This window comes from Amblyomma mixtum, chromosome 5 (assembly GCF_055824585.1).
Source record: "Amblyomma mixtum isolate Tamu chromosome 5, ASM5582458v1, whole genome shotgun sequence".
In the NCBI taxonomy this organism is placed as follows: domain Eukaryota; kingdom Metazoa; phylum Arthropoda; class Arachnida; order Ixodida; family Ixodidae; genus Amblyomma; species Amblyomma mixtum.
This window is the reverse complement of record NC_143016.1, coordinates 107,326,886-107,354,044: the sequence shown is the minus strand read 5'-3', so window position 1 is coordinate 107,354,044 and position 27,159 is coordinate 107,326,886. Positions and strand designations below refer to the sequence as shown.

The following is a 27,159-nucleotide window of genomic DNA, read 5'->3' as shown; positions in this document are numbered from 1 at the left end:
CACTTCATTCTCTTCAGTTTCACGTCTTTTTTTCTCACCTTCATTTCGTTTCAAAGCCGTGCCCTTCAATCGAGTTAAGCGCAAGCGATAGCAGCCGGGACCAGGCCGCAAAGCGCCGCATTGCTTCCAGTACGCACTAGCCACTGTTGGCACCGGCGCCCCAATGCTGCGCATGATCCGCGGACAAGCTTGCGCGGTCCACGCGACCGTGCAAATAACAAGCGCCCTAGGAGGAGGTGCAGGGAGGGGCAGCCAAGGAAGGGCGACAAGCGAGCCGTAACGGGGAGCTCCATCGAGCCGTGCCGCAAGCGGGTCCGCCCGCACACGTCGGGGCGGCACTGCGGGGTCGCTCGCGGCACTGCGGCATGTATACATACATTGATGTCTGCAAGTTTGATAGAGACCGGCATCGGCCGGTCGGACATCAAAGGCTGCTGCTGTTCCGTGCGGCACTACGACGACCCGCTTAAAATCGCCCTTGCAAGTTTGATGCGGAAGATGAGTGCATCCCCGTTCGAGCGCACTGCGCTGCGGGGCATCTCGCGCGGATGTACACCCGGATGCAGGACGGCGGGGGGGAGGGGGGGGGGGGAGAGGGGGGGAGGGAGGTGTTGCATGGATGGGGTTGTGCGGACGTTAAGGGCATGCGCGCAAAGACCGCGGTACCAGCGCTGCGCTGCCGAGGAATGCACGAACGCCCGCGAGAATCGAGTGCCGACATCTATGTATATAAAGGGCGACGCGACCTCGAACAGCGGGATGCCGCATCTGTCAAGGCGAAAAAAGAGAGGCAAGCCACTAAATTATTTGGACGACAGCAGGGTCGCCTTTCGAGAAGAAGGTAGAATGGTTTTGTGTTTGGACGAATGATGGGACTTGTACCGGTTTAAGCGCGTTGCGCCAGTCGGGTAACAGTCACCGAGTGTGCAAAGCAAGCCGAACTAGGGCATTAGAAAAAGTAGAAAAAAGCTAGTGCCAGCAGCTTTTGATTTTATCATCCGCGGAAACGTGAATAAATTTTGGACTCGATAGGGAGTACGAAATTGCAAAGCAGTGTATGAAAGTTCGAGACTCCAAGAGAGTAAACACCCAGCCAATGCGTTAACGGTATCACCCAAGTGTCGAACAAACAGCCGGACAGTGTGCCCTGTGACAAAACGGAGTGAGAAAACAGGATGAAAACGCCGAGCACTCTAAAAGTCCATGTGCTCATCCTCGCATGTTTCTCCACCTCATTTCGCTACAGGTTGCTTTACGGCCCTTTGTTAGACACTGGCGGGATAGTATTAATTAACTGTTAGGGAGTACAGCAATCGCGAAAAATCTGTACTATGCAAATAAACCGCAAAAAAAACTGAGACGTCCTAGAACGATGAAATGGAATTTCATCTCTTCGAAGTGCACCTAACCGTACAGATTTGTCGGCCTAATGCTTAGACTCCTAACGAGGGCATGATTACGTAGGGGGAACTGTGTTCAAGTGATCCCATTTCGATATTTATTTAAAGCTCTGAGTTAGCTGACACAATAAACCCCGCACAGCCCAGCCCCTCCGCTACGTTTAATATGTGCAAACATACTACCATCGCAGCACTAGTTCAGAGACTGCCAAGGTTGATCAAATAAGCCGATATGAGTCTAGAAACTGGACGTGTCCGCCAGGTTACGTACCGCCATTCCCATGGGAGGATTTTACAATAACGCACGATTTCTTTTTGAATGGAATTTAAGGAAACATGTTCACTGTACCTTCCATATTACTTGTAGCACCCTAATTAACGAAGGTACACCGGCGGCCGCGGCATCTTGATGAAGGAGAAACGCGAAACGCGCCCATGTGCTGCGCGATGTCAGTGCACGTTAAAGATCCCCAGGGGTCGAAAGTATTCCAGAGACCTCCACTACTGCGAATCTTTCTTTTTCACGCCCATCTTCCCTCCTTTTCTGGTGGCGAGGTTGAGGAGTCCATCGAGAAGTGAGGCAGTTAATGAAATCCAACGTTCGACGAAAACTCGTCTGGTCGGGTAGAAGATTCATGAATTCAATGTCTTCGTCTTCATATTAAACAACAACCTTTTGGTCGGCGTTCCTTCTATTGAATTCATGAGGCAGTTAATGCGCCATTTCATTTTCTAAAAACCTCATGTTGGGAGGGAACAGGTGGCGAGGGATACTCCTCAGTGCCAATCAGAGGCGAGGAGTGGGGATAGTAGAGGGGGGTACGGCGTGTCAAGAAATACCCTTTGTTCGGGATTCTTTAGTTTCATTTAGTTTTTGTACGAGGAAATGAGAAACTTCAACTCCAAGATGGCGATTGATGGATTTGATCATGTCACCCACTCGCACAGTCTCAGCCCATCAAAAAGCGGCTGCTTTGTCTGGGGGGGGGGGGGGAGGGGGGGGGGGTAGAGGGGGAGGAATAACTTAACACATACTGTACAATATGAATCGCATTGATCGTCTGTGAATTCTTTTTTTCTAGACAAGAGCTTGAGCTTTAGCGAGCATAGTTGGGCTCTCTTCCTCTTATGCGAGTGCTTTTTCACGCAGCAATTTCCCGATATTTTCTCACAAAATGCGTGTTGTTTAGCTTGCTGTACTCAAAACATCTGTGGTATACGTAATTGTCAAGGCATAATAGGCGATTTTCTAGTCTAACGAGTTTCATTATATCTTCTTTAAATAGCAAAATTCGACAGAAATGGCACATGTCGCAAATTGGCGACTAACCAAAAATGAAAAAAATTGTTTGCCAAAGACTCAAGGAGAGTTCACAGTTGTTTATCCAAGTTATTTCTATCTATTCTTGCCGCAACATATCTCGCAAGTTGAGATACGAGATGTCGTTGAGCGCTGGCTGGAATTCGCATATCCGCGGCATTTTCTCCCTCAGACAGCGTCCTCGTGTGTGCACCAAACAATTAGAAGTTCTGGCTACTGGAAACATACTGATATCGAATTTTCCATGCAAGCTTTGTACAGAAGTAAGTGGGAGGCATGCGATCAGCATGTGGCGTATTCGCGACACTGGTCGTTAAATGGTTAATGTTCAGTTCTTTTGAGAATTCTGCATCTCAATCTTTGGTGCGGGCGTCTTTGCTCGCATGCGACGCCTGCTGTGCGGTGGGATTTGCGTTCCGTTAGCACAAGGGATCACCGACACTTTTGTGTTACAAAGGAAAATAATCACGAGGACCTGAAAGAGGGTCCGCAACAGCAACTTCACAGAGCTGGGGCAATCTTTTAGTTTTGATGATTTAGTGGTACATTCTAAATACCAAAATAGTAGAAATAGAGTAGGCTATCCTTCATCGCACTCCCTTTAAAGAACAGGGTATGCTACTCGAGCCCTCGGGCAAATTTTCATCGCTAAAAATACGCACTACTGAAATTGGCAACTAAAATAAATTCCCACTTCAAAACGAATGAAGCTCTGGCAGTTACGAGGATTTTAACCGAGGGTTTCAATCTCCTCACGACCTCCAGTGCCGCGTTTGAACACCTCCTCCCCTCACTAACTGCATCAAGTTACTAGCGTTGCAGTTGCGTATACCTGCGTAGCGAAGAGTTAATATTCGGTATAAAAATCTTCTCCGTAACTTGGGCAGCATACCCTACATCTAAAAAGGAGTGCGCTAAAGAGCAGCTTGCCCCCTTTTTACTCCTCTATAGGCTTATTTGGGTTTAGAGTGTAAAGCAAGCACAGTTTGGTGGCTAAAGGAGTAGCCAGAATCAGTTGCGAAGCAGAGCGCTCTACGCTTGGATGCTCACGCGTAAGCTAACCTTTGCGTTACACTTCTCGTTTGTTCATTATTTCGTTTCGAAGAAAACTTACGCCTCGTTGAGCACGATGTAAGCACTGTTGGAGTCTAGTGCCGAGTAGAAGCCGTCTGGTGCGGGCACTGCCTCGAAAGTGCCCCGGTAGCTGTGCTCGAGCATCTCCTTGGAGCCGGTCGGAGGAAGGCCGTGTCGCTTCCCGTTCGCTTGACCTGCGGGTGGAAACGAGAAAGGATATCAGTTAGGGGAAACGTCTTAGACAGGCATTAGAAATACAGCGGGCATGACGTCGCTTTACGAGGCGAGAAAGGACGCGTGCAGAAGAGTGATTAGTTGTTCAAGATATTTATGCTTCCACGGGGCAGCGCAGAACAGCGAACGACTGATCTCAGCTAACCCTTCAGATTTCAGAACCCATCAGACTTGCCCCTGATTGCCTTACATGACCATGTCAGACGGTTGCGAGCATAGGTTTTAGATCACTTTGCTCAAAAGGGCCCGCTTGAGTTCATCATCATGCGCAGCAGCCCAATTAATTCCACTGTAGGACGAAGAGCTCTCTCATTCTGGCTTCCAATTATTCTTGTCCTTTGCCAGACACGACCACATTTTGTCCGCAAACTTCTTAGCCATACCCGCCTGCCTGACTCTCGACCGTCATTTCAAAGGCTGCGCTGCTTGCGCAAACAGGGACGTGTTAGAAAGACAAACAGGGACGCTGCTGCGCTTGCACTTTCGTACATCCCACTCCGTTACTCTCAAGACCCGTCGGTTATCTTGCCTTCGCACTGCATGCCCTGCACATGCCAATTTCTTCAATTTCAGCCAAGATATCAGTAACGGACATTTCTTTCCTGAGCAACTCAGCTTTGTTCCTGTCTCTTAAGTTCCAGATCAGTGTACTTTCTTCAACAACGTGATAAATTATCGATAGGGGTGAGACATTATGAAAAGGCCGAACTGGTTACGCCAAGAGGATCAAGTGTGTTCTTTCTGGGCAGTCGAGGACACGCGCACAGCGCTCGCGCTACCAGTAGATCTGTGGTAGTCGCGCGTGTGCAGAACTCTCCGATAAGCAATATGACGACACGAGGCAAGCTCGTTTTGCAAAGGCCCGTATTGCTGTCCGATTATTTGGCCATAACGTTCCTCGAGCATATAGGTGCACAGAGAAGAAGCTGGGCCTCCAGTAGTCCCTGTTTTGCGAAACAATGCGGCAACGTTTTCGAAGTTGCTTGCAGTTACAAGACGTACAGTTCCAAGGGCGTGAAAATACCTCTGCCAAAAGAGCCTTTAAACACTAGTAGCACGTGATGAAGAAATAGCCGAGACAAGCGAACTTATTCGGCCGAACAAAACCTGCAAACTGCCATCTCAGTGAACAACACTGAAGAATTAGTGTTTTTATCATAAGAATAAATCGGAGTAGTTACAGATGATTTCAGTGGCATTCGATGCCAGACGGCTGCTTGTTCACAACGAGTTGCGAAGAGAGACTGATCAGCGTTGACATCGAGTTAAACAAATAGATCACCCTTTCACTGGCTTCAAAGTGCTTGAAATGGGAATAGCGTATAATGGTATTCTATGCCGACTTTAGAAGCAACTGAGCCGGAATCAGGTTTTAATGAGTTTGCCTTCATGTCTACTTCTCTTTGAAGACGTATAGTATTGCTACAGCTTGGGTGAGCCGCTGCTCGTCAGAACAGTCCGGCATACGTCTCCCTGTCACCCTGTGCAATGACGCTGTGCTGCGGCTTATCGACTACAATACGCATCTTGTTCGCCACTTGGTGTACCACACAGCTTACGAGACGCTATTGTATGTCAGACAAATGGCACTGAGGTGGATATTGACTACTGAGTTCATGTTTCGATAGTCTCTATCGCGCTTAACTGATCTGCATCATTATAGTACATTATTATGCTGCCCAAAATAAAACGCGTAAAGAGAGGGCTGGCTTCTCTGAAGAGAAATGAGCAGACACTCGGCTCTCTGGCGTACATTTTTACTGCGAAAGCACAACTTGACGGGGAAACCTAACCATGCATCGTGTGGCATTTTTGATTTTGAGGATGCAGAAACAAAATAAATATTGCCGCGACTGGGTTTCAAACCCGTGACGGCGCGAACAAGTCAACTTCGCTGACCACTCTACGACAACAGTGCGCTATCGCCGCAGCTGATCCCGCCTCATGTTAAACTGCAACGAACTCTCGAGGTGTGCATTGCACATAGTGGTCAGTCTTCATCAACTTCCATCTGCGGCGCGGACAGATCAGATCAGCTTAACATCGATCAGAGCTTAACTTGAATCTAATATCATCACCAGACGTGCCAACAACCCGTCAAAGCAAAACCATCAGCCAACTATGCTAAACACATCCTTTCTCACGCCTACTCGGTTTAACTACATTAAAACCCTATCACTTTTTTCACAAGGCGACACAGCGAAATCCGAAGCGATATCTCTGCAGCTTACAACGTTCTATACCTCAACCTGTATGGATGGATGGATGGATGGATAGGAGCGCCCCCTTTGAAACGGGGTGGTGGCAATTGCCACCATGCTCAGCTTTTCTTTATTTATTTTTTTTCTTTACTGTGTTGGCAATTCTCATTAAGATTCTCCATCACCTTTGCCTACGGTTTCCTACTATTCTAACCTTACGCCACATCTCTGCTTTTCAGCCACCAATCCTCCAATCGCTTTTTGCTGACTTCCACTGCAGATTTATTTACATGACCATTGTTATCTTTAAACCCTAGGGCCTCAGAAAGAGTGACTGTGCCTGCATCGACATCCGGATGGATACCATCACATTTGATTATGAGGTGTTCAATTGTTTCCACAGATCTACCACACACTGCACATGTGTCATCTTCTTCGTTAAATTTCTTTTTGTAGCTGCGCGTTCTAAGACACCCTGATCTAGCTTCAAAAAGTAGGGCACTGCCTCTTGAGTTATCATAGAAAAATTCTTTCCTGATCTGCCTTTTCCAGAATCGATATAGTTCTACACTATGTTTCTTTTCCATTGAATTCATCCAATTTTTAAATTCCGCGTTTTTAACCTGTCGTTTAATGCTCTTTCTTTCTCCGTCATCGGCTTGTTCAGCGCCACATATCGGCGAGCAGGAAGAACAAATTCTTGTTTTTTTTTTACTTGCTGCGTAAAACCAAGCTTTTCAGCCGCAAGAGACTTCTTTTCGAACCCACCATCCCTCCATTTATTTTATATTTTAAGCTGACACATCACTAACCTCATCTGACGGGTCGTGTAAATAATATTAACAGATAAGTTTTGTCGTACGACTGAGTTAAAGCCGCATACCTCATAATGTGGCGAATATAGTGTGCTTATGAAAAAGCTCCTTTGCTCCGGATTAAAGAAGTCCATCCCAGCACTAAACTCTTGTCGCCGTAAATAGCTGGACGAAAACGAAAAAGTACCACGGGGTGATCGAACGCATAGTTAGGCACATTCTTTGAGGCGAGCTGGCCCTCTGGACTGTCGAGCTTTTCTGCTAATTAAATATAACAGAATGCCGCTGAGATTCGTCCTGTATAACCTGGCGTCAGCTATAAACAACAATAACACTTGACATTTCATGTTGAACAGTTGCGACCAAAGTGGGAAGGAAAATTATGAAAGCAACAGTGCATCCCTTCGCTCTCGAACCACACTCGTTGTGTTAGTTGCTGACATTTTCTATTCGAAACAAGATTTACCGGTTTGTCGAGCACATAATTTTTGCATTTTTATGTGGGCTAACAAATTAACTTTACTGGGACGTGAACGAGATGCCCGGAAGGAAAACGAGAGGAAAGTCTGTCTAGCAATATTTCAACGTTAACGCAATCCTATCTGTTTACTGAGTGAAATCCGGTGGTTTCCGCGATACCCTTGTTAACAAACCAGCGAAGCAAACAAGCCGAGTTACCCTAGAGCATTAAGGTTGCAGAGCGACAGCGAATAACACATTACAGACCAATATGTGCTTAAAGGCCGAACTATTTCGTATTAACCATACTGAAAAACCACAAAGAATACTGATAGATGCCGTTCATTGCACTGATTCGGCTATCTACGCAATGAAAACAAGGTAAAAATATATCCCCAAAAATGCATCAATAACTGCACACCACAGAATACTACTGAACAGTATTTCCCAGTATTGCATAGTATCGTTCATGACTGAAGGCCCTGCACCTAACAAGGAGACATACACGCACAAATCTGACGCCCAAAGATACTGCCATGTAGGGGCTCTAAGTTCGCGAAACTGCGCTACGTAGAAATGACGAATACACAAGGCAAAAGCCGGAAGGAGAGCCTAGGGGTTCCTGCGAATTTCCTGAAATTTGGTTCCCGCCCAGAACATTTCTAGTTCCGGCCCTACTGCCAGTGTCTGCGCTCCTTTCCTTTCCGCAAGGAAACAGGAACGACTCCGAGCGACACCCCGCCAACGAACCCCCTACCCGGACACCCAGAGCAGCACACTAACCTCTGCTTCCCCCCCCCCCCCCCCCCCCCCGCCCCCTAGTCTTTCTTTTCGGTCTCCCGCTGTTCGTGATTAGGTTCATTAGCGTATAGCAGATGCTTCCCGGAGGCCGAACTCGCCAATGAACAAATGCGGGCGTCGTCCCAATCCCGCTGCTCCCTGGGCTGCACCGACGGAGGCTCACAATAAGACGCCGAACTGCGTCATCGGCGGGCGCCCCGAAGACGGACCACATACGTCTCCATTTCCGCAGCGGCCCAAAACAGCCCGGGCCAATTGACTGGTGACGGTGCGGCCGCGAGGCAGGGTGCTCGCCCCCGGCCACCCTGTGGTTCGATGGTGCAACGACCGCGCCAGATCTGCTCGCCCAAGCGGTGGGGGGAAGGGACGATGATAAAAACATCGCGGTTGTAAGTGGTGAGTACTCCTGTCATCGCGACCTCTGTGCGGTTGACCTCACTTGGAGCGTGCGTGAGTGAAAAGGGCGGTTCGAATAATTCAGGCGATGCTCGTTTACGGTCTACGTCAAAGGAAAATACAAAAATGGTAGAGCGATAAAATAAGATCACGCAGGCATTATCGACGAACGCCGCATATGAGCGCAACTAGGCACGTAAAAAAAAACAAGTTAGGATGACGTTCGCTCCGCCTGGAGAATTCAAGTAGGAAGGCTAGTTGCGAGAAGTTCAAGAGCTCTCGCTGAATAATTTTTTTTGTATGTACGCGAGTGTGCTTGCTCGTGGGTGCATTTGTGTGTGCGCGCTTGCGTGTTTGTATGTGGGGGGCTTGTAGTTGTTTAGTGTTCTTTCTCATCATATAACTTATGCTAGACTGGAGCTCTTGCCCGCTTGCTTAAGGACTGACCTTCTCAGCACTTGACTTTGGGCCGACTACATCACGGCTAGCATAAACGTGCTTTTCGCAGAGAAGAAAAAACTAAAATTCCAATCTTACGCGTGAGCTTCGAGGTGTGGGAAGATGTTACGATGAAAGGAAAAATGCGGTAGGTGCCTGACTGTGAGCCGGCATCAGAACAGTACTGCGAGGAAAGAGATAGATGGGATGACAGAGGCGAGAGAAAGAAAGAAATAGGGTATATCAAAGGCATGATCCAGGCAACGCCTACTAGAATATTCTTGGAAGTGCTGATTTAGATCGGGTATGCTAGGGAAGGCACGACCCACTCATGCTCGTGATCGTGGTGTCGCTACTCGCCGCACAGGCGTACATTGCAGGCACGCCTTCGATCGTCGAAATAAGCGTTCCCGCCTAGTCTTCTTATTCTTGAAAAAATACAACTAAATGTTAAACAGAAGGAAGATGCTGCGTCCTCAGAAATCCACAAATACCACCGTAGCTGCGTCTCTGACAAAAATCAAATTTAAACGAATATCTTTAATCGGTGCATTTAGGCTCTATGCATATTTTACGGAATAAAGCAATTAAATACACATATCAAGGAGGACAGGACGTGCGGGCCGAAGGTCCTTCGAATATCGAGATAAAGAGGATGTGTGGTTCCGTAAAAAAAAAAAAAAAAAAACAGGTAGAACCGAGACTTGCTACTCTTCACTAAAACATCATAAACGCGGATTGCCTGGAAATATGGACGACCCAGACCACACCACTTGACAAATATGAAGCAAGGCGGAAAGACCAACTTGCGCTTCATTCTTAGTAAATCCTAGAGTCATAAAAATCACGGAGTAAAAAATTAAAGCTGGCGGGCAGTTTTCTGCTCAAAATTTCTGCGTGGAGAACAGTTTTTTCCGTGAAGAAAAACGAAAAAAAAAAGAGGAAGGCAGGGACATAGGATTGTCTGAAGGTCTTATGGGGCACTTTGCATCTTAGGCTTGCCCCTCAACACGTCACATAATACTTTCCAATAAGAATGAGAGAATTTCTGCGAGATAAATGATGTGAGTAAATTCATACTCACAGCACGAAAGTAATGAGGCTGACTGGTCTTTAAGGTTGGTGACAATAAGGCGCAAGACGTGAATGGCTCGCAGTAATTCAGACCTTGAGAGAAATTGCTAACGGGACTGGCCAGAGGAAGCTGTAGATGGCGGTAGTGCGCCAAAAAGTGGTTGTGGCTCAACTCTTCTGGGCCCGGATATACAGAACGAAACCTCTGTTAAGCATGGTTAGACACGGTTCAGCTTTGATTCATCTTTATTTTTTCAAGACTTCACCGAGAGCAATCACGTGATGCATCACACGTCACAAGATCAGCGCAAGAGTGAATCACGTGACACATCACATGTCACAACTGGTGAGGAGGAGCGGCCGAGCAGCCGCCAGCGCAGCGGTGGAAGTGACTGCCAAGTGCGAAGTGAAGAAGATCGAGGCGCCTACCACGCTCAATTTCCCCCATGCGGCGCGCCTCCCGTTAGAGGTCAAATACAAGAGCCAGATGACCTTCAAGCTCAACATCGGAGGAGTAGAGCGTTTCGCTCTAAAAAGCGCGACTAGGGCGCCGACGTACGGGCGGCTGCAACTGTGCCAGAATACCTGTATTTCTAGATCACAATAATCATCACTTAAATCATGACCTTATTTTTATGACGCCAACGATATGTCGTTGGTCACAATGACACCTTGCAGATCAACATATTCGCCACATCGTCGGCTGGTCGTCAATGAATTGTTAAAAAACGATGTGATGTTTATTACTGCGATAGCATTAAAAGCCTCATCGGGAAAAAATGTGTGGTCGGTCACAAAATTCTCTCGTTGGCTGAAGGAAAGTTAGGTTACCAAACCGGATAATTCGCAATGGTTGGTCGCAAGTGACGTCACCAGAGCGGATAGTTCTCATTGCTCGGAGCGAACTGATGTCGCCTTCCTGGAAGTACCGCCACTTGCGGTAAATTCATCAACTGCTTCTAATTTTATCGCACTGCCAAAACACAGAGGGTAATTAGGTGTCCCCTGATAATTTTTATTGCTCTTTATAAATATCGATAGAAGCCAACTCAGGCGCAACAGAAAAAGGAAAGCTTGTAAGATCAATTTCTTTTGCCTTCAACGCAAGTCGGGCGTTGCATTTCTCACACCTTTTAACGCTATAATAAAGGTATTTTCCTTTTTCCGTGTAGGCAACATCCCCATTGTACGAGCTCGATGTGTGCTGCCCAGGCGACACGAAACATTTATCGTGACTCGCTCCTTGTGGCCAGTGAGGGGCAACCGCACGCAACGCTTACGCTCATCTTGGCTCGAGGGGCGTGATGGGTGCCTCGCTGTACGACGTCGGGGAAGCATGCAGCAGGAGACGGATAGCGAGGAGCGGACTGGCGCACGCGAACACCAGAGCAGCGCAGAACCAGACACCGCGTGCTCAACCTCGTTCTCCTCCCGAAGGAAGAAGAGAAAAGGAAGAAAAAAAAGGAAAGCAACCTGAGGAAACGGGCAAGAAACCGGGTTACGTATGGAAAGGGCGCAGCGGCAGAAGCTGCCCGGATCACCCGTATGTACGCGGCAGCCGAACTGCATCCCTGAAGATCGATATGACCATACCCGCGCGCACACGTGCACAGACACACATGCACGCACACGCGAGCAGAGAGAGACGAACAAGACGGGAACAGAGACGAACGCGGCGGCGGCAGCCCCCGCGCGATGCCCGAGCTAACATTTCGGGCCCCTGCAAATACGGGCAGTCCGTGCAAACAGGGAGGGCCACGGTGCACGCGGGCGTAGCAGCAGCCGAAGCCGCCGCAACCGTCTGTCTGCGCCGCGCTGGCTTGGCTCGGCTCGGCTAGGGCTCGCGATCTCTCTCTCTCTCTCTCTCTCTAACCCCCCCAGCGCCAGCCTCCGGATCCAGCTAGCGACGGCGGAGTCTCCGGTACGAGCCTGCAGCGATGCCCTGCCTGCTATAGCTCGGCGGCGGCATCCAACTCCGGCAACGGGCCCTCCGGCTACTACGGGTTTCCAGAGCGTCGTCTCTCGCCCGAGGTCCCTGGGAAGTAATAAAGTGTGCTACGCGCCCCGCTACCCGCCCGCGTTTTCTCTCCTCCAACTTCCTTTCGGAGCGAGTCGTCGCTTACTACGTAGATGTAGCAGTAGCCGACGACGCCTTCTCGGCTCGGCGCGTGCCTTGGCCCAGCGCTACCGTAACGCCGCCGACTGAGCTCGAAAAGAAGACGCTTCGTTTTCCTGCCGGCGCTAAGAAGCGGAGCGTAACGAGCCATGAACGAGGCGCGAGCGCGCGCACTCCGTCCCGGCACCCTTTTCTCAGCCTCGCCTCTCTCGGGCTTTTGTTCGTTCTCGTCAAAGCCCGTGGAAGGGAGAGGGCTTATGGGTATTATTTGGCCTCGTTTTCTTACAGGTTGTTCCCGCGCTGCGCGCCTGTCTTTAAGATTGCAAACTGGCTACGCTTCTTCCTTCCGCCACTGCGGGAGCTGATGCTTCTATGAAATCCCTGTCTTAGTATGGAAATGCCAATGCGCCAGTTTCTTATAAGTGTGGGCCGCATTGAGGTATCAGTGGAGGAGAGGGAATGAGAATTTTTGTTCGTGCCGGGTGCGGGATTAGAATTGGCTGTTTGGCAATCGGTGGGCGGCGACCAGATTCAGAGCATCGAATGATCAACTCATCGTGCCATGAAAGAAATTGTGTCACTACTTGGAAGTGAAGAGAAGGAAATAGGAATAGCATTGTCGTGAAACTACCGAAAACTCGATGCAAGTTATGAAAGAAAGAGAGAAAGAGAGCGCAGGAAGGAAATATAGGGAGGTCAACTTGATTGATTCCCTGTAGGCGGCCTTCAAAGTAGGGAACGGAGTTAAAATGACGTAAAGATAAAAAGGAAGACAAGGATGTCGATCTAAGTTTATTGTACGAGAATGTCATGGCGCAGCATTAGGTTAAAGGGAGGAGAGAAAGACTAGTACTGCTCCGCCGTGGAGTCTTCTGAAACGAAGCCCCACCACGAGGAGAAAGCACAAAAAAATGAACACACACTGATGCGCATGTATTTTTTTTTTGAATTTTTTCTTTATTTATTCTCAGAAACAGTACACAAACTGTTGTTTGGACCCATAGCCTTTACGGCTAGTGAGGGGTCCAAATACAAAACAAGCACAATACTACTGCAGACCGTGTAAAAAAAAAAACTTCAAGATTAACACACACAATTGATTCCTACATTTCCATGGAAATTAAATAGTGTTTTAAAGATGCCGAAAAGTTATTTTTTTCTTTAACTTCATTAGGGATTTCATTCCACACATGGGCTCCGTTGTATTCTAGGAGTCTCCGGCCGTACATATTGTAACAAGGTGGTAAATTAAATAGATTGTTGGTTGCAGCTCTTGTTTGTTTCATTGGTAATCTAAATAAACTAAGGGGCAGGGGGTTGTTAGATTTTATTACATTGTTTACTATTTCAGCTATCTTCAGTTTATATGCCATTGATAGGGGTAAGATACGAAGCTGCTGAAAGAGTGGCCTGCTGGGGTATGTATTATTTGAATAAGTTATCATACGAATAGCTCGTTTTTGAAGGCGAGAAACAGGATCTAGGTATGTTTTATATGTACCACCCCGGGCTTCCAGGCAATAAGATAATTGACTGTGCACAAAGGCGAAATACAGAATGCGTAGAATTGGAAGATCAAAGCAGTCCCTGGCCTTTAGTAAAATATGACAACCGTAGGCTAATTTGGAGCAAATATTATTAATTTGTTCTTTCCAGTGCATATCAGACACGAACAGGACACCAAGATACTTGTATTGAGGCACCCTCAGCAGAGTCGTGTTGTCGATTGTTAGAGATATATGTTCGTAGTTCATGTTCTTCCTGCGCGAGTGAAACACGGTGTACTTTATTTTCTCAGTGTTAAGGGTTAGCCGATTACTTTTAAACCACTGCGAAACTTCACTAAGCTCTTCATTAATTATACATTTAAGTGCCTCTAAATTTTCCCCTGTAAAAAGTAATGCAGTGTCATCGGCATATATTACAGCTTTCGAATATTTCAGCATTGATGGAAGGTCATTAATATACAGGGAAAAGAATAGCGGCCCAAGCACGGAGCCCTGAGGCACACCTAGATTAATGCTTTGTGGTAGTGAGGCTAAATTGTTCACGACAACATATTGTTTCCGTCCTGTAAAATAGCTTCTAATTAGATCACAAATTTTCCCTCTTAAACCGTAGGTTTCCAATTTCTGTTGTAGTATTGTGTGATCAACCGTATCGAAAGCTTTTGATATGTCTAAATATACTACTATGGCCAGCTTGTTATTATGCAGTGCAGAATTTATAAGTTCTGTAAACGCAAGTTATGCACTCAATATCCGTAGTTTAAAAGTAAAAATTATAGTATGATATAAAGTACACGAATGATATTTACTGTGAATTATCATGAGCACCCACAAGATCGCTTACATTCACTCAGCGCGACAATGCCCACGGAAAACAGGGAGACTCCACAATGCGCTGTTGTGTGTGTTCGTTGCCGATCTGTGCGAATGTAAGCATGAAGTACCAACTAGCCAGAAAAAATAAAAAATGTTACAGGAATACTGAAAAATTTCACATACAACAATAAAGATAGGCATGTAAAATACACCGCTGCCACAATCAATGTAACTAATAAAACGAGGATAGACAAAAATATGGTCCCTTGACAAAGCAAATAGAAAGATATCCGAGAAAAAGTAGATCTAAAAACAACAAGAAATATACGGACACTGCATTGCTTACAAGCACGAGCTAGTGTAATCATGACTAAAAAAAAATGTTTGCTTGTTCGTGGAAAGCAATCAAAGAGGAACAGGTTTCTATGACATCAATCAAATCGGGTTAGAGGTTCAACAGGTTACAACCAACTTGATGCACAACCAAGATCGGACAATTAAAACCTTACTATTTAATAGTTATGGATACAGTAGCCTTGTAGTCCATAGGTATTGGATAAATTAATACCACAACGCAGGAGTTGGTAGCAGGGGCTTGCTCTTGGACTCTGCAGTTAAGCAGTTAAGCAGTTTGGTTTCACGTATGGCTCGCTGGATATGAAACATGATATTACAAGTGTATCCGAGATCAAATCCGGCGTTATGCTCCTGTAAAGGCCGGGATACATGGAGCGTTTTTACCGCGGCGATTCGTCGGTTTTCGCCCGACGGCGCAGATTTGACGGCCGCAGTCGAGAAAAACGCCCGCCGCCGCCAATCAGGACCGGCTAGATTTTAACGCGCGGCGTACGGTGAGACCAGAAGCGGCGGCTGAAGCCAGCTAATAGCAGCGCAGAAAGCCCGCTCTTCCGGTCCTCTGCCTGCCGCCGCCAACATGGCCGCCATGGCCGACAAGCTACGCAGTGTTTTTGGCACGGAAATGTTATTGTCGTGAAATTAAACGCTTCATCAGACTTGAAATGTCGATTTTTTTGGAGAACACGGCCGAATCTTGGATCGGAATGCCTGCGCTCCCTCCCTGAAGCGAATGTGTCGAAGACAACCGCAGCCGCTGGCGTCCTCGCCTAAGCGGGCCTCCAAAGGTACGCGACGGCATGCATTCGAGCACGCAAATCTTTAAAGATACTTCAGCGCGCGTGCTAAAATTTGTGCAGTGGTGTCGAAGTGAAACTTTCCTGATTTTAACAGAATGGTCAGCGTCGCTGTTCTCGCAGACCTCCTTGCACGTGGTGTTTGCCACCACTTGTTGATCACATTTGCTTTCTCGTCGAGGGATACGCGGCGGCTCGCCGCCGCTTCAACGCTCCTTGTATCTCCAGCCGGCCGTCGCGCCGCCGCGACGTTTTCTGCCGCGCGAATGTCGTCGAAAAAAACGTCGCATGTATTCCGGCCTTAACGATGGCTAAAAAAACCAGACAAATGAAAAATTTCCTCGTCGTAAACTTTTTGACGCCCTGGGAATGTCAGTGTATTTACATCATCATCATCATCATCATCATCATCATCATCATCATCATCATCATCATCATCATCAGCCTGACTACACCCACTGCAGGCCTCTCCCATGTCTCTCCAATTAACCCTGTCCTTTGTCATTTGCCGCCACTGTATCCCCGCAAACTTCTTAATCTCATCCGCCCACCTAACTTTCTGCCGTCCCCTGCTACGTTTGCTTTCTCTTGTAATCCACTCCGTTACCCTTAAGGACCAGCGGTTATCTTGCCTTCGCATTACATGCCCTGCCTAAGCCCATTTCTTCCTCTTGATTTCAACTAAGATGTCATTAACCCGCGTTTGTTCCCTCACCCACTCCGCCCTCTTCCGATCTCTTAACGTTACACCTATCATTTTCCTTTCCATAGCTCGCTGCGTTGTTCTTAACTTAAGCTGAACCCTCTTTGTTGGCCTCCACGTTTCTGCCCCATAGGTGAGTACCGGTAGGATACAGCTGTTGTATACTTTTCTCTTCAGGGATATTGGTAAGCTACTATTCATGATCTGAGAGAACCTGCCATATGCGCTCCACCCCATTCTTATTCTTTTAGTTATTTCCCTCTCATGATCCGGATCTGCGGTCGCTACCTGCCCTAAGCAGACATATTCTCTTATTATTTCCAGCACCTCGCTACCAATTGCGAACGGCTGTTCCCTTGCTAGGCTGTTGAACGTTACTTTGGTTTTCTCCATGTTAATTCTTAGCCACACCGTTCTGCTCTGCCTGTCTAACTGATTGATCATGCTTTGCAGTTCTTGTCCTGAGTGGCTTAGCAAGGCAATGTCATCAGCGAATCGCAAATTACTCAGGTATTCTCTATTAACTCTTATCCCCAACTGTTCCCATTCCAGTCCCCGGAAGACCTCGTGTAAGCAGGCAGTGAAGAGCATTGGCGAGATCGTGTCTCCCTGCCTGACACCTTTCCGTATTAGAATTTTATTGCTGACTTTATGGAGAACTGTAGTAGCTGTGCAATCGTTATAAATATCTTCCAATGTTTTCACATAATACTCTTCCACACCCTGATTCCGCAATGCCTGCATGACAGCTGAGGTTTCCACTGAGTCAAATGCTTTTTCGTAATCAATGAAGGCTATATATAGGGGTTGGTTATATTCTGCGCATTTCTCTATCACCTGATTGATAGTGTGAATGTGGTCTATTGCCGAGTATCCTTTACGAAAGCCTGCCTGATCATTTGGTTGACTAAAGTTCAAGGTTGTCCTGACTCTATTAGCGATTACCTTGTAGGCAACGGACAATAAGCTGATTGGTCTGTAATTCTTCAAGTCCTTGACGTCTCCTTTCTTGTGAATTAAGATAATGTTAGCGTTCTTCCAAGCTTCTGGTACTCTCGAGGTCACAAGGCATTGCGTATACAGGGTGGCTAGCTTTTGTAGCACAATCTCTCCTCCGTCCTTCAACAAATCTGCTGTTACCTGATCCTCACCAGCTGCTTTCCCTTTTTGCATTGCTTCTAAGGCTTTCTTTACTTCCTCCTTCGTTACTGGCGGGATGTCTCATTGCTGTGCTCGACTGCCTCCCTCAGTAACTTGATGATTACATTCGCTACTTTATAGATTTGTGTAGAGCTCTCCGGCTAATACAACTATCTTATCCATATTGCTGATCACATTGCCCCGTTTGTCTTTTAGCGCATACATCTGGTTTTAACCTATGCCCAGTTTTCGCCTCACTGATTTTAGGCTACATCCGTTCCTTAGAGCATGGTCGATTTTCTCCATTTAAACTTTCTTATGTCGGCTACCTTGCGCTTACTTATTAACTTCGATAGTTCTGCTAGTTCTATCCTGTCTGTGGAGTTAGACGTCCTCATGCTTTGGCGTTTCTTAATCAGATCTTTAGCCTCCTGAGATAGCTTGCTGGTATCCTGTCGAACCGTCCTACCACCTACTTCTGCAGCGCACTCTGTAACGATAGCTGTGAGATTATCATTCATTGTTTCAACACTACGGTCGTCTTCTTCAGTTAAGGCAGAAAATCTGTTCTGCAGAGACATTGTGAATTCCTCTACCTTCCCTCTTAATGCTAACTCGTTAATAGCCTTTCGCTTCACCAGGGAGGGAACGGAGGAAACTGGTGAAGCCAACTAGTGTATTTACACGTGCAATCAAATTACACATTGGGCTGCGATGTTTAGTATCACCCGCAATGAAGTCTATGCTTGCTTATGCTCATCAAAGCAAGCGTTCTTATTTTTTTACCTAACACGAATCTGTTATTTCGTTCTTCTCATTTCGAACCGGAAGAGTCGTTTTGCGCCTGAGCGCATTTGAACAAGACAAATTAATCAGACCGAAACTACATTTCCAATATCATGAAGGGAAAACAAAGCATAAACAAAGCATACAACACAATAAAAAGCTATAACAAATACAAATATTTAAAAACATCATTCAAAAGCACTGTATGCAAACAGGATTTCGGGGCAATAGTGAAAGTGAGGGAGTGCAAACAGGGCGGTAGACAACAAAGCGTGCTTACAACGCGAACTTGGCTGTATTGTACGCGACGCGAGCACAAGCCGGAATCTAATAAGACGTAGTCAATCCAAACACGGTCTGCGAAATCCCCGGCTCTGGCTGTAACTGAGCTGCCTGCCACCAAGCATAAGTAGCCGAGACACCTAAAACAAAACTCACGTTGAGCGCCATGATTATTTATTCACGTGTCGACACCAATAAATTGGCATCGGTATCCAAGAGGGAATTTTAAACAGAAATATGAGATCATGCGCGCTTGGCGCCCTTTTTACGCAACAGGTGCTGCGCGGACACTTCGCGCGAGCTCGTGGAGTAAAGTGCATTAGGAGGGCCCTACTACAGATTGCTTCCCTTCTTTCGTAAGTGAAACAAAGGAAAGAGGAAAGCACAGTTCTTCGCTGCCAATGATTTCAAATTTCTTTTTGATTTCACTCTCTTCCTCTCAGTACGCGAGGAGAAGAGAAAAGAAGTTATATGATTGCAGAATATCCGCGAAGTGAATTTCAAATCGGCGTAGACAGAAGCCGGAAGAACGACATGCAAGTTCGTTTCAGCCGATCTATGGGACTAACGCATAATCCGCAGGTCTTCATTTGATGCCGTAATCACACAGGCGAACGCGTGCATATTTATATTTCGTTACTAGGCGGCAAGTTTTCGAAGTATTAAGGTCGTTCGCCGGACTGCCGGTGGTCCCTTTCATAAACCTAGACAGCGAATAGCAGCAGCACGTTTGCAGCTAGGGGTGGGGAGGTCTCGCTCTAGAATACCGCGGAGGAAGCGGCGTGGAGTGCTTGCGCAACAAGCGCATTTTCCTGTCAGGCCTGAAACTCGGATAACGGCCGTTGCAAAACGGAGCGTCCCCCTATTGGCATGTTTAGATCTCCGAGCCCAAATAAGAGGCGCATGCGACAGCGTGATGTAACGTCGATTGTCGGGCACGTCTGCACACGTGTTAAACTTTAGCGCTTGCCTTTGTGAAGAGTGACGTTTCGGACAACAGCATTACGAAGCGAGTATGAGCGCAGATTGTGAGCGACGAGGATCAGCAAATGAAAGTTTCGTTGAAATTGCAAATCAAGACGCGTTAGGCATGTCATATGGTTCTCATTCTGTACCTTATGTGCTCTTTTGTCGCCGTATCTGATTATCCAAACCGATTTTCATACTAGCAATATGTTTCGAGCAGTGCTGAGACGCTGGGATGGCATCGTTTCTCAGCGAACGGCTGATATACTAGCCCATTGTACTACACCACTGACCAGCGTGAGTTAAATGTTCGGGCAAATAAAAAGCCTACAGACCACATTCTTTAAGTAAGAATCGCTTCTGCTGTAATGTGTAGTTTACGCTTGATAACTGCGATTTGTTTTGTTAAAGATACTGCTCGTGACATTAACGTATAAAAAACACCGCGTAAAACACCGCGGAAAGACACACCATAAACGACATACAGCTGTTTGTTCGCAGTACAGAAACAATTAAATATGGCGCGTCTGTGTCTCTGTTATGGTGTGTTCCTGTGCACAATGTTTCGCAAACGGCAAATTATGCATTACGTAGTCTACAAAGAAGGTCTAATCCTGCCGTTGACCTGTCTTGCATCAAGGCAGATTGTTCGAAAGGCTAAAAGCCAATTCTGTAAATTGGTCACCCGGAAAGCAAGCTCACTATTCACTAGTTAGCTCATTCAACACCAGGTCAAGTAGTCAGCACAAAACAAAATGAACAAGGATTGGCAGGGGATCCATTCCGCTGGCCAACGTTTGGGCAGAAGGACTATTCTCGTTCTCCTTGCTGAAACGTAGGCGAGCGGACTGAGGCGCCGCTATCGACCCATGTTAGTTTCATTTTCATTAGTCAAGAATCCCAACTTCCTGCCTTGACCATACCGTAAATCATAATCACACAGTTGTTGGTTGGCAACCAGAAAGTTGCCTAACTAGCTTATGTATTATTTCCGTGATGAAGCAGGGGTAGGAGAGTCTTTCCCAAAGCACAAGAATACGAATACGCCTTGACTCGACTGAAACGATACTGCTACACCACTAGCCTCGACGCAGCGAAACACGCCTTCGCAAGTTCACTGCAAACGGCATACCCGCGTGAAGCCGCGCGCTTACCTCCCCGCGCAGACAAGTTGTACCCGAAACTCGTTTCCGAATGGAACAAAAGCCACTCCTCTCCCTGCCTCCTTTCGAGCGAAGCGGGGCCGCGCTAAACAAACGTAACCAAACCGAGCCTCTTTAAACGCGCCACCGGCTGCGACAAAGCGCTAATACCGAGGAGCTCGGGCGGCACGCACTACGCAGCTCAGCGATGCGCCTGCGCTCACGGTCGCGTAGGGACAGCACTGGTTCCCCGGTTAGGTTCGAACGGGGGAGGGGATGTTGGATAGTGGATGGACGCAGCGGGTGTCGGAAGACCGGGGGCCCCGGTGGTTCCTGCCGCCATTCACTGCGCATCGTCCCGTGCAGCAGCCGCCGCGCTACAAAAGAGCTCTCCGCGCCACGTCCCAGTCGTGCGGGCGCGCGCGGTCTGCACCCCCGCGTGCTCGCAAGCGTTCGTCGGAGACAAAAGGCCATGACTACGACGCATGGTGCGTTCGTGCGCGTACGTGCGTGAGAGCTGCGCCGGCGCGCGCGCCAGGCGGCCACTCGAAATCAGTGTTGCGGAGAGTCGGAACGGCCGGTTAATCTTTCGCGATTCTAATTAATTAAAATGCAAATAAGGGTCTCCCACCCACCCCTTTTCTCCAGAGAAGCAGCAGGCGACCCGTTTCAAAAAACTGGGGCTTCCGAGAGATAACGCGGAGCAGCTGTGACGGCAAAACTTCTTTTTATCTTCTAACACTTTTTTTTTTGCCCTTGATTAGCTCCGAACAGGACACTCTTTCTAGATTAGCGTGGCTTTTGACAGGAATATATAAATTTTAAAGCAGTCGCTTCTAGCGCCGGCGGCTGCCCTGTGCTTTTGACATAGAAACATTTAGCGCGCCGGCTAACAATGTGTGTGCTGGTGGAATGGGCAGCCCTACTTTTCTTTTTTTATTCTTTTGTCTCGCGGAACAAAAGATATGGTGAAATACTTGGGTTGTTTAACATTTCACGAAAACTCGGTTAGGGGGCCGACCCTCAGAAAATGCAACAGAATGTGAAGCTCGAGACGGCTAGCGAAGGGTTCCAGTTTCTCGAGAGAAAAAGCAGGAATCCCAGGATTAATACACTCTGACAAGTACCTTACCTGGATTAAAAACGTAAACCGTTGGCAAGGGAACCTGGCGAACCTCTCCAGGTCAGCTAAATCAAAGCAAGAAGCGCTAGGGCACTGAATTTCAGTTTGTGTAATAGATTTGATGTTTCTAAGTGCCTTAACTTCCGTTTTGTGCTATGCAAAAGGAGTCTGTCAAAGCTGTCCCGATGCAAAGTTTTGTTACACGCATATAGACTTCAAATAACTTGATTTGTTGTTCTTTCTTTCAGGATGTTAAGTGGAGCCCGGTTACATGACACACCAAGTACGAGATCATTCATACTAAACAGCGAACAGAGCTTTCTATTTTGATCATTACGAGTGTTGTGGTTATAACAGTCCTCAAGTGCGATGTTGCAGTAAAGACTCCATCCGCACAAAACTTGCTGTGTGCAATGTACGTCCACGCTGAAAACGGGACTTGCGTGTGCCGAAGGAAGCATGATGCAGTAGGACGCAGGTGCGTAAAGCGTTAATATTCTACCCAATTAATGTGAGGAAACAATAGTGGTAGCAATATTTCATCTGGGTCAGACGCGTACAGTTAGCGCTAGACAAGCCCAGCTGTCCAACACATAGCAGGTGTAAAAATTTATGACTAATGAAGGTGCGTCATGAAATAATGACGACAAACAATACAAACGTATTGCATCAAATTACGAGATAAGGAACTGTACAGATTCGCCGCTAACTGCCAAACTGCGGCAAATACCACATTTTACTGCTTACACAGATACTTCCCACTTTCCGGGCAGTAACCAGGTATAATGGACGCTCGAAACGACCTTTTAAATTAAGAAACACTCCGAGAGCGCTCTAGAAACGGTGCTCAGCAAGTAAATATAAATGCGCAAGCGTATGTCTCTGGTTCGGAAAAGAGACAGTATACTTTCTAGGCTCTGACCATTTCTTTTTGCACACACGCTAGAAGTGGCCTACAGTTCGAGCATTCCCCTCGCGTGCGAAAAATACCGGGTTCTAAATATTGTGTTGGCGAGAAGCAGTCAGGTCGTCCAATGGCTCTATGTTTCCTCTGGCAAGGCTCTCGGCAGAAAACGTTGGAAAAGCTACTACACAGCTTTCAATGCAGGTTTACCATTGTATGTTCTCTCTTTCACAATTCAGCAATTGCAGTATTATCGATCGACCGCGGTGTTTAATGCAAACGTTTTGTTTTCACAGGCTAGAGCACTGTAAGAAAGTGGCCTGCATTACACTGAGTGAGGTTATCCAGTTATGTTCAGCTTATTGATGCAAAAATGATATTGACCACTATGCGTTAAACAAATAATGAAGTTGATAGCTCAGAAAAAAGTGGTAATGAAGTAAAGCTCAGAATGGTTGGCGTTGCAATGCAAGTAATACTGTAAAGCTTGCTTGCAGGTTACGGTTGGAAGGTCTGAAAGTCTTCCTCCATTCGTTCCGTCCGTCGAATTCTGTGTTCTTTGACTGCACTCGACACCTTGACTTGCTAGGAGTAACACTTAGGCGAGTTGAGAGTAGCAAGGCAGATTTTCCTTTTTCTCTCTCTCTCTTCTTCCTGCCAACCTCTTTGCCCTTCCAATCAACAAGCTTATTCTTTCAGTCGGGAATAAAACGGTGTATTGGGCTTACTGCAAAATGAACAGTGTCAGGTCTTCCGCTGACGTCACAGTCAACATTCGATGCCAGAACCTAAAAATTTCTCATTGACATTCTGCCTAATATTGCCGCGAAGTTTTTCTGTGTTTATTTCTCATTGTTCTTCGATTCAACGTCACCGGCATGCGCTTATTATCGCCTTCTTTGCCGCGTGATAGTCTCGACTGAGATGCTGCGGAAGAATCGTCATTACGCGCGTAGCAGCATCTACGATGTTCGTGTTCACTTGCGTTGTTTTAGGCGCGCACTCCACAAAAAGCTCCTAATCGCCTTCAACTAGAGAGCAGAAGAGGAAGAAAGGCCTTTCGATCTCGGCATTTGTTCAATGCAGATGTTGTGATCAACGCTGAGTGGCTTTACGCTTTCTTTAAGTGTGCAAGTTCACACACAAAAAAAGTTTGCTTACGACTGCATCTGCGCGCGTCTTTGCCTCTGCCGTCACTGCTGCAGGACAATTGAATGCTATCCAGGAAAGCAGAGAGTGGCCACTCTCCTCAACATGCACCGAGTTCTGGTCATGCTAGGCCGTACTCATGCGCGACATGTGGTGGAGCTTCGCACCGGGCTCGGGGGCAGGGCGTAATAAGGTTTCGAGGTCTTTTTTCCCTAGCAGTCTCTACACGTCTCGAGTGTCAGGTCAAACCCCAACTGCGTTCAAGCTTTCTTTCACTCCCTTGGTATGCTCAGCCTCACTGCATTTGTACAAAAGGTGGTGCCAACTTTACAAAAACAAAACACGCGGTCCATTTTGGATTATTATAGGGATGCGTGAATATTAAATTTTTTCGAACACTGGGCCTAATCTCTTTGAATTAGATTTAATGACGGAATAGAAAAGTGCACGTTCAAAACTATTTGGAACGAATCAATCAAGGTTTTGAATAGTTTTCGAATAATTTTCATATAATTCAAGAAGGGCACGCCCTGAGTTTTCCGACGATTGTTTCAAAAACACAACCCTCTGCGACGCCGCACAGCTTTTTGCTGTGATCAGATCGCGTCAAAAGGAGGGTCCAGCCCGGTGATTCCGACCAGTGGTGTCGCGGTGTTCGTAATGATCATACATACGGCCTTCACGAATGAGTGACGCGGATAGGTTTCAGCCAAGTTTGGCAAACCTTGCCAGCACGACCTATCTAGGAGGCCGTGGCTCAAACCCTACTCCTTTTCATGTAGTGAGAAGTGGCGCTAGTTTCTTTGCTGCCCACATCAGCCGCAAAGTGCGATTTCCCTAAGCGTACGATACGGCGGGTACACTGGCATGAGTGTTGCGTCTTTAGGCCGCCACATCTTTATCATGAGTTTTAGTGCCACCGCTAACGCTTCGCTGTTTACCATGACTGCTCGTTTTGTAGGAATAATGAAATAATTATCGAATAATGGCAGAAAATTTTACTCGTGTTCCATTCCGTATTTATATATATATATATATATATATATATATATATATATATATATATATATATATATATATATATATATATATATATATATATATATATATATATATATATATTGCTTGATTGATCGGTTAACACCTGCTCAAAATATTGAAAATTATACTTTTTTCCTGTAAAGTGTGCACCACCTTCTTTAATTTGTCGTGAGGCTAAGCCTAATAAAAACAGCAGGGAAAGAAAGCCAATTTTATGGTCGACTCATTTATTGGTTCACTGACTGGCATCCAAAACGTATTTGTTCTGTGGAAATGGTGCTTTTGATATATATATATATATATATATATATATATATATATATATATATATATATATATATATATATATATATATATATATATATATATATATTCGATTCCTATTCGCTTGGTAGCACAGCTAGTCTATTAGTATTCGATTAGGCATCAAAAGCACCATTTCCACAGAACAAATACTTTTTGGATGCCAGTCAGTGAACCAATAAATGAGTCGACCATAAAATTGGCTTTCTTTCCCTGCTGTTTTTATTAGGCTTAGGCTCACGACAAAATTAAAAAAGGTGGTGCACGCTTTAGAGGAGGAAAGTATAATTTTCAATATTTTGAGCAGGTGTTAACCGATCAATCAAGCAACCATGCAAGCAACTGCAATCTGTCTGCTTGCCATCTTCACTCTCCCTCCATCTGTCCGTCCGCCCGTGCGCCCGCCTGCCCGCCTGCCCGCCTGCCCGCCTGTCTCCTTGCCTCCTTGCCTGCCTCCTTGCGCGCCTGCTTGCATGTCTGTCTGTTGCAAATGCTTGCTTATTCGCTCTCCAGATGAGTTGAACTGCATACAGCGCGGTGTGTACTGCACCAGCAGCCTTCTGGCCGGTTCTACGAGATGTACGAAGCCGTTAACACGTTTTGGCGGGCTAGTTGGTTAAGCATCTTGAATAAACAACGCGAACGAAGACGAGCACAAAAGACAAGGCAGCAATGTGTCGTCCGTTTCCTTGTCTTTTGTGCTCGTCTTCGTTCGGCTGTTCAAGTATGAAGCAGGCTGAGACTACAAATTAACAACTGTCATTGTCGCCTTTTGTATTAATTGCCGCTGACTGCCACTCTTCATTGCCGCTCATCGTGACGTTACGAAAAAAGAAACCTGGGGCTGCACTTTATAACTATTCTTTTCCCTATTATTTCAGTGAGCCAGCTCCAGATGAGTCACTAGGGAAAAAGCCGTTATTTCCCGGAGAAGCCTCAGCTGCCAGCCATGACAGGTGCTATTTATGGGGATTTTCCTTTCGCCATGTGCGACCTGCCAAGGTAGGGACCTTCTGCAGTTTTAGGGGAGGTGACGGAGAGGCCTAACTAAGAATGACTCCGCAAAAATAAAAACAGGTCAGAATATCTAAAAAAAGTTTAATGTGTGTCAAGCAGGGGGCAGAAATTGCTGATGAGAAGCAATGACGTGCGGCAGTGCGGCAGGATACGCTGAAGCGAATGATATCGCATTTCCTCCGGATCAATCTAATTGATAGTTCCTAAACAAGGGCAGACGTGCTAACGCACCTCATTTGCATTTAGTTCCGCAAGGTAAAAAGGTCAAATTTTTTTCCCTCTTTCCCACTTGAAGAAGACGGGTATGTCATGCGGAAAAACAGCAACCAATTATTGTCACTCACAAGCATTCGTCCTGACCGCTGGAAAACAGTTAAAACAGCCTGAGGTGCGATCTGCTATTGAATCGTGACAGGCAACGAAACGAGAGGAAACCAATTCACCAATCACTAAGCGATTTTAAGTGAGAGGATGCACGAAAAGAGCCTTAAATCTTCACGAAGTCTTGTGTAATTTTAACTTGACGACACAACATTCTTATCACATTCGTTCCGCGATAAGAAACAAGAGTCCGCGACCCTCATCCCGTTTCCGGTAGCGGAGAGCTCCATGTCACGTGAAGTCCTCGAACATAAGTTCACGAAGTCAAGTAAACAATTTGCCAACGACGCTCTCGATTAACTACAGCACAGCCGATGACTTGATGGCATGACTGTGACATCGGTAGTGCCTTCGTAGTGCACAAAGACCCAAACAAGGCTTACGCCCTCCCCCCCCCCCCCCCCCGCTCCTCCCATCC

At 46.7% G+C, this 27,159-nt stretch overlaps 1 protein-coding gene across 1 annotated transcript in view; it reads right to left on the bottom strand.

The window, feature by feature from the left end:
• IA-2 (tyrosine phosphatase IA-2) overlaps positions 1-27,159 on the bottom strand; it is a 514,718-nt gene that overhangs the window by 314,433 nt on the left and 173,126 nt on the right. The window contains exon 10 of the mRNA XM_089545824.1: positions 3,836-3,989. Within this exon, the coding sequence (XP_089401950.1) occupies positions 3,836-3,989 (154 nt within the window). The remainder of the gene's footprint in view (positions 1-3,835; positions 3,990-27,159) is intronic.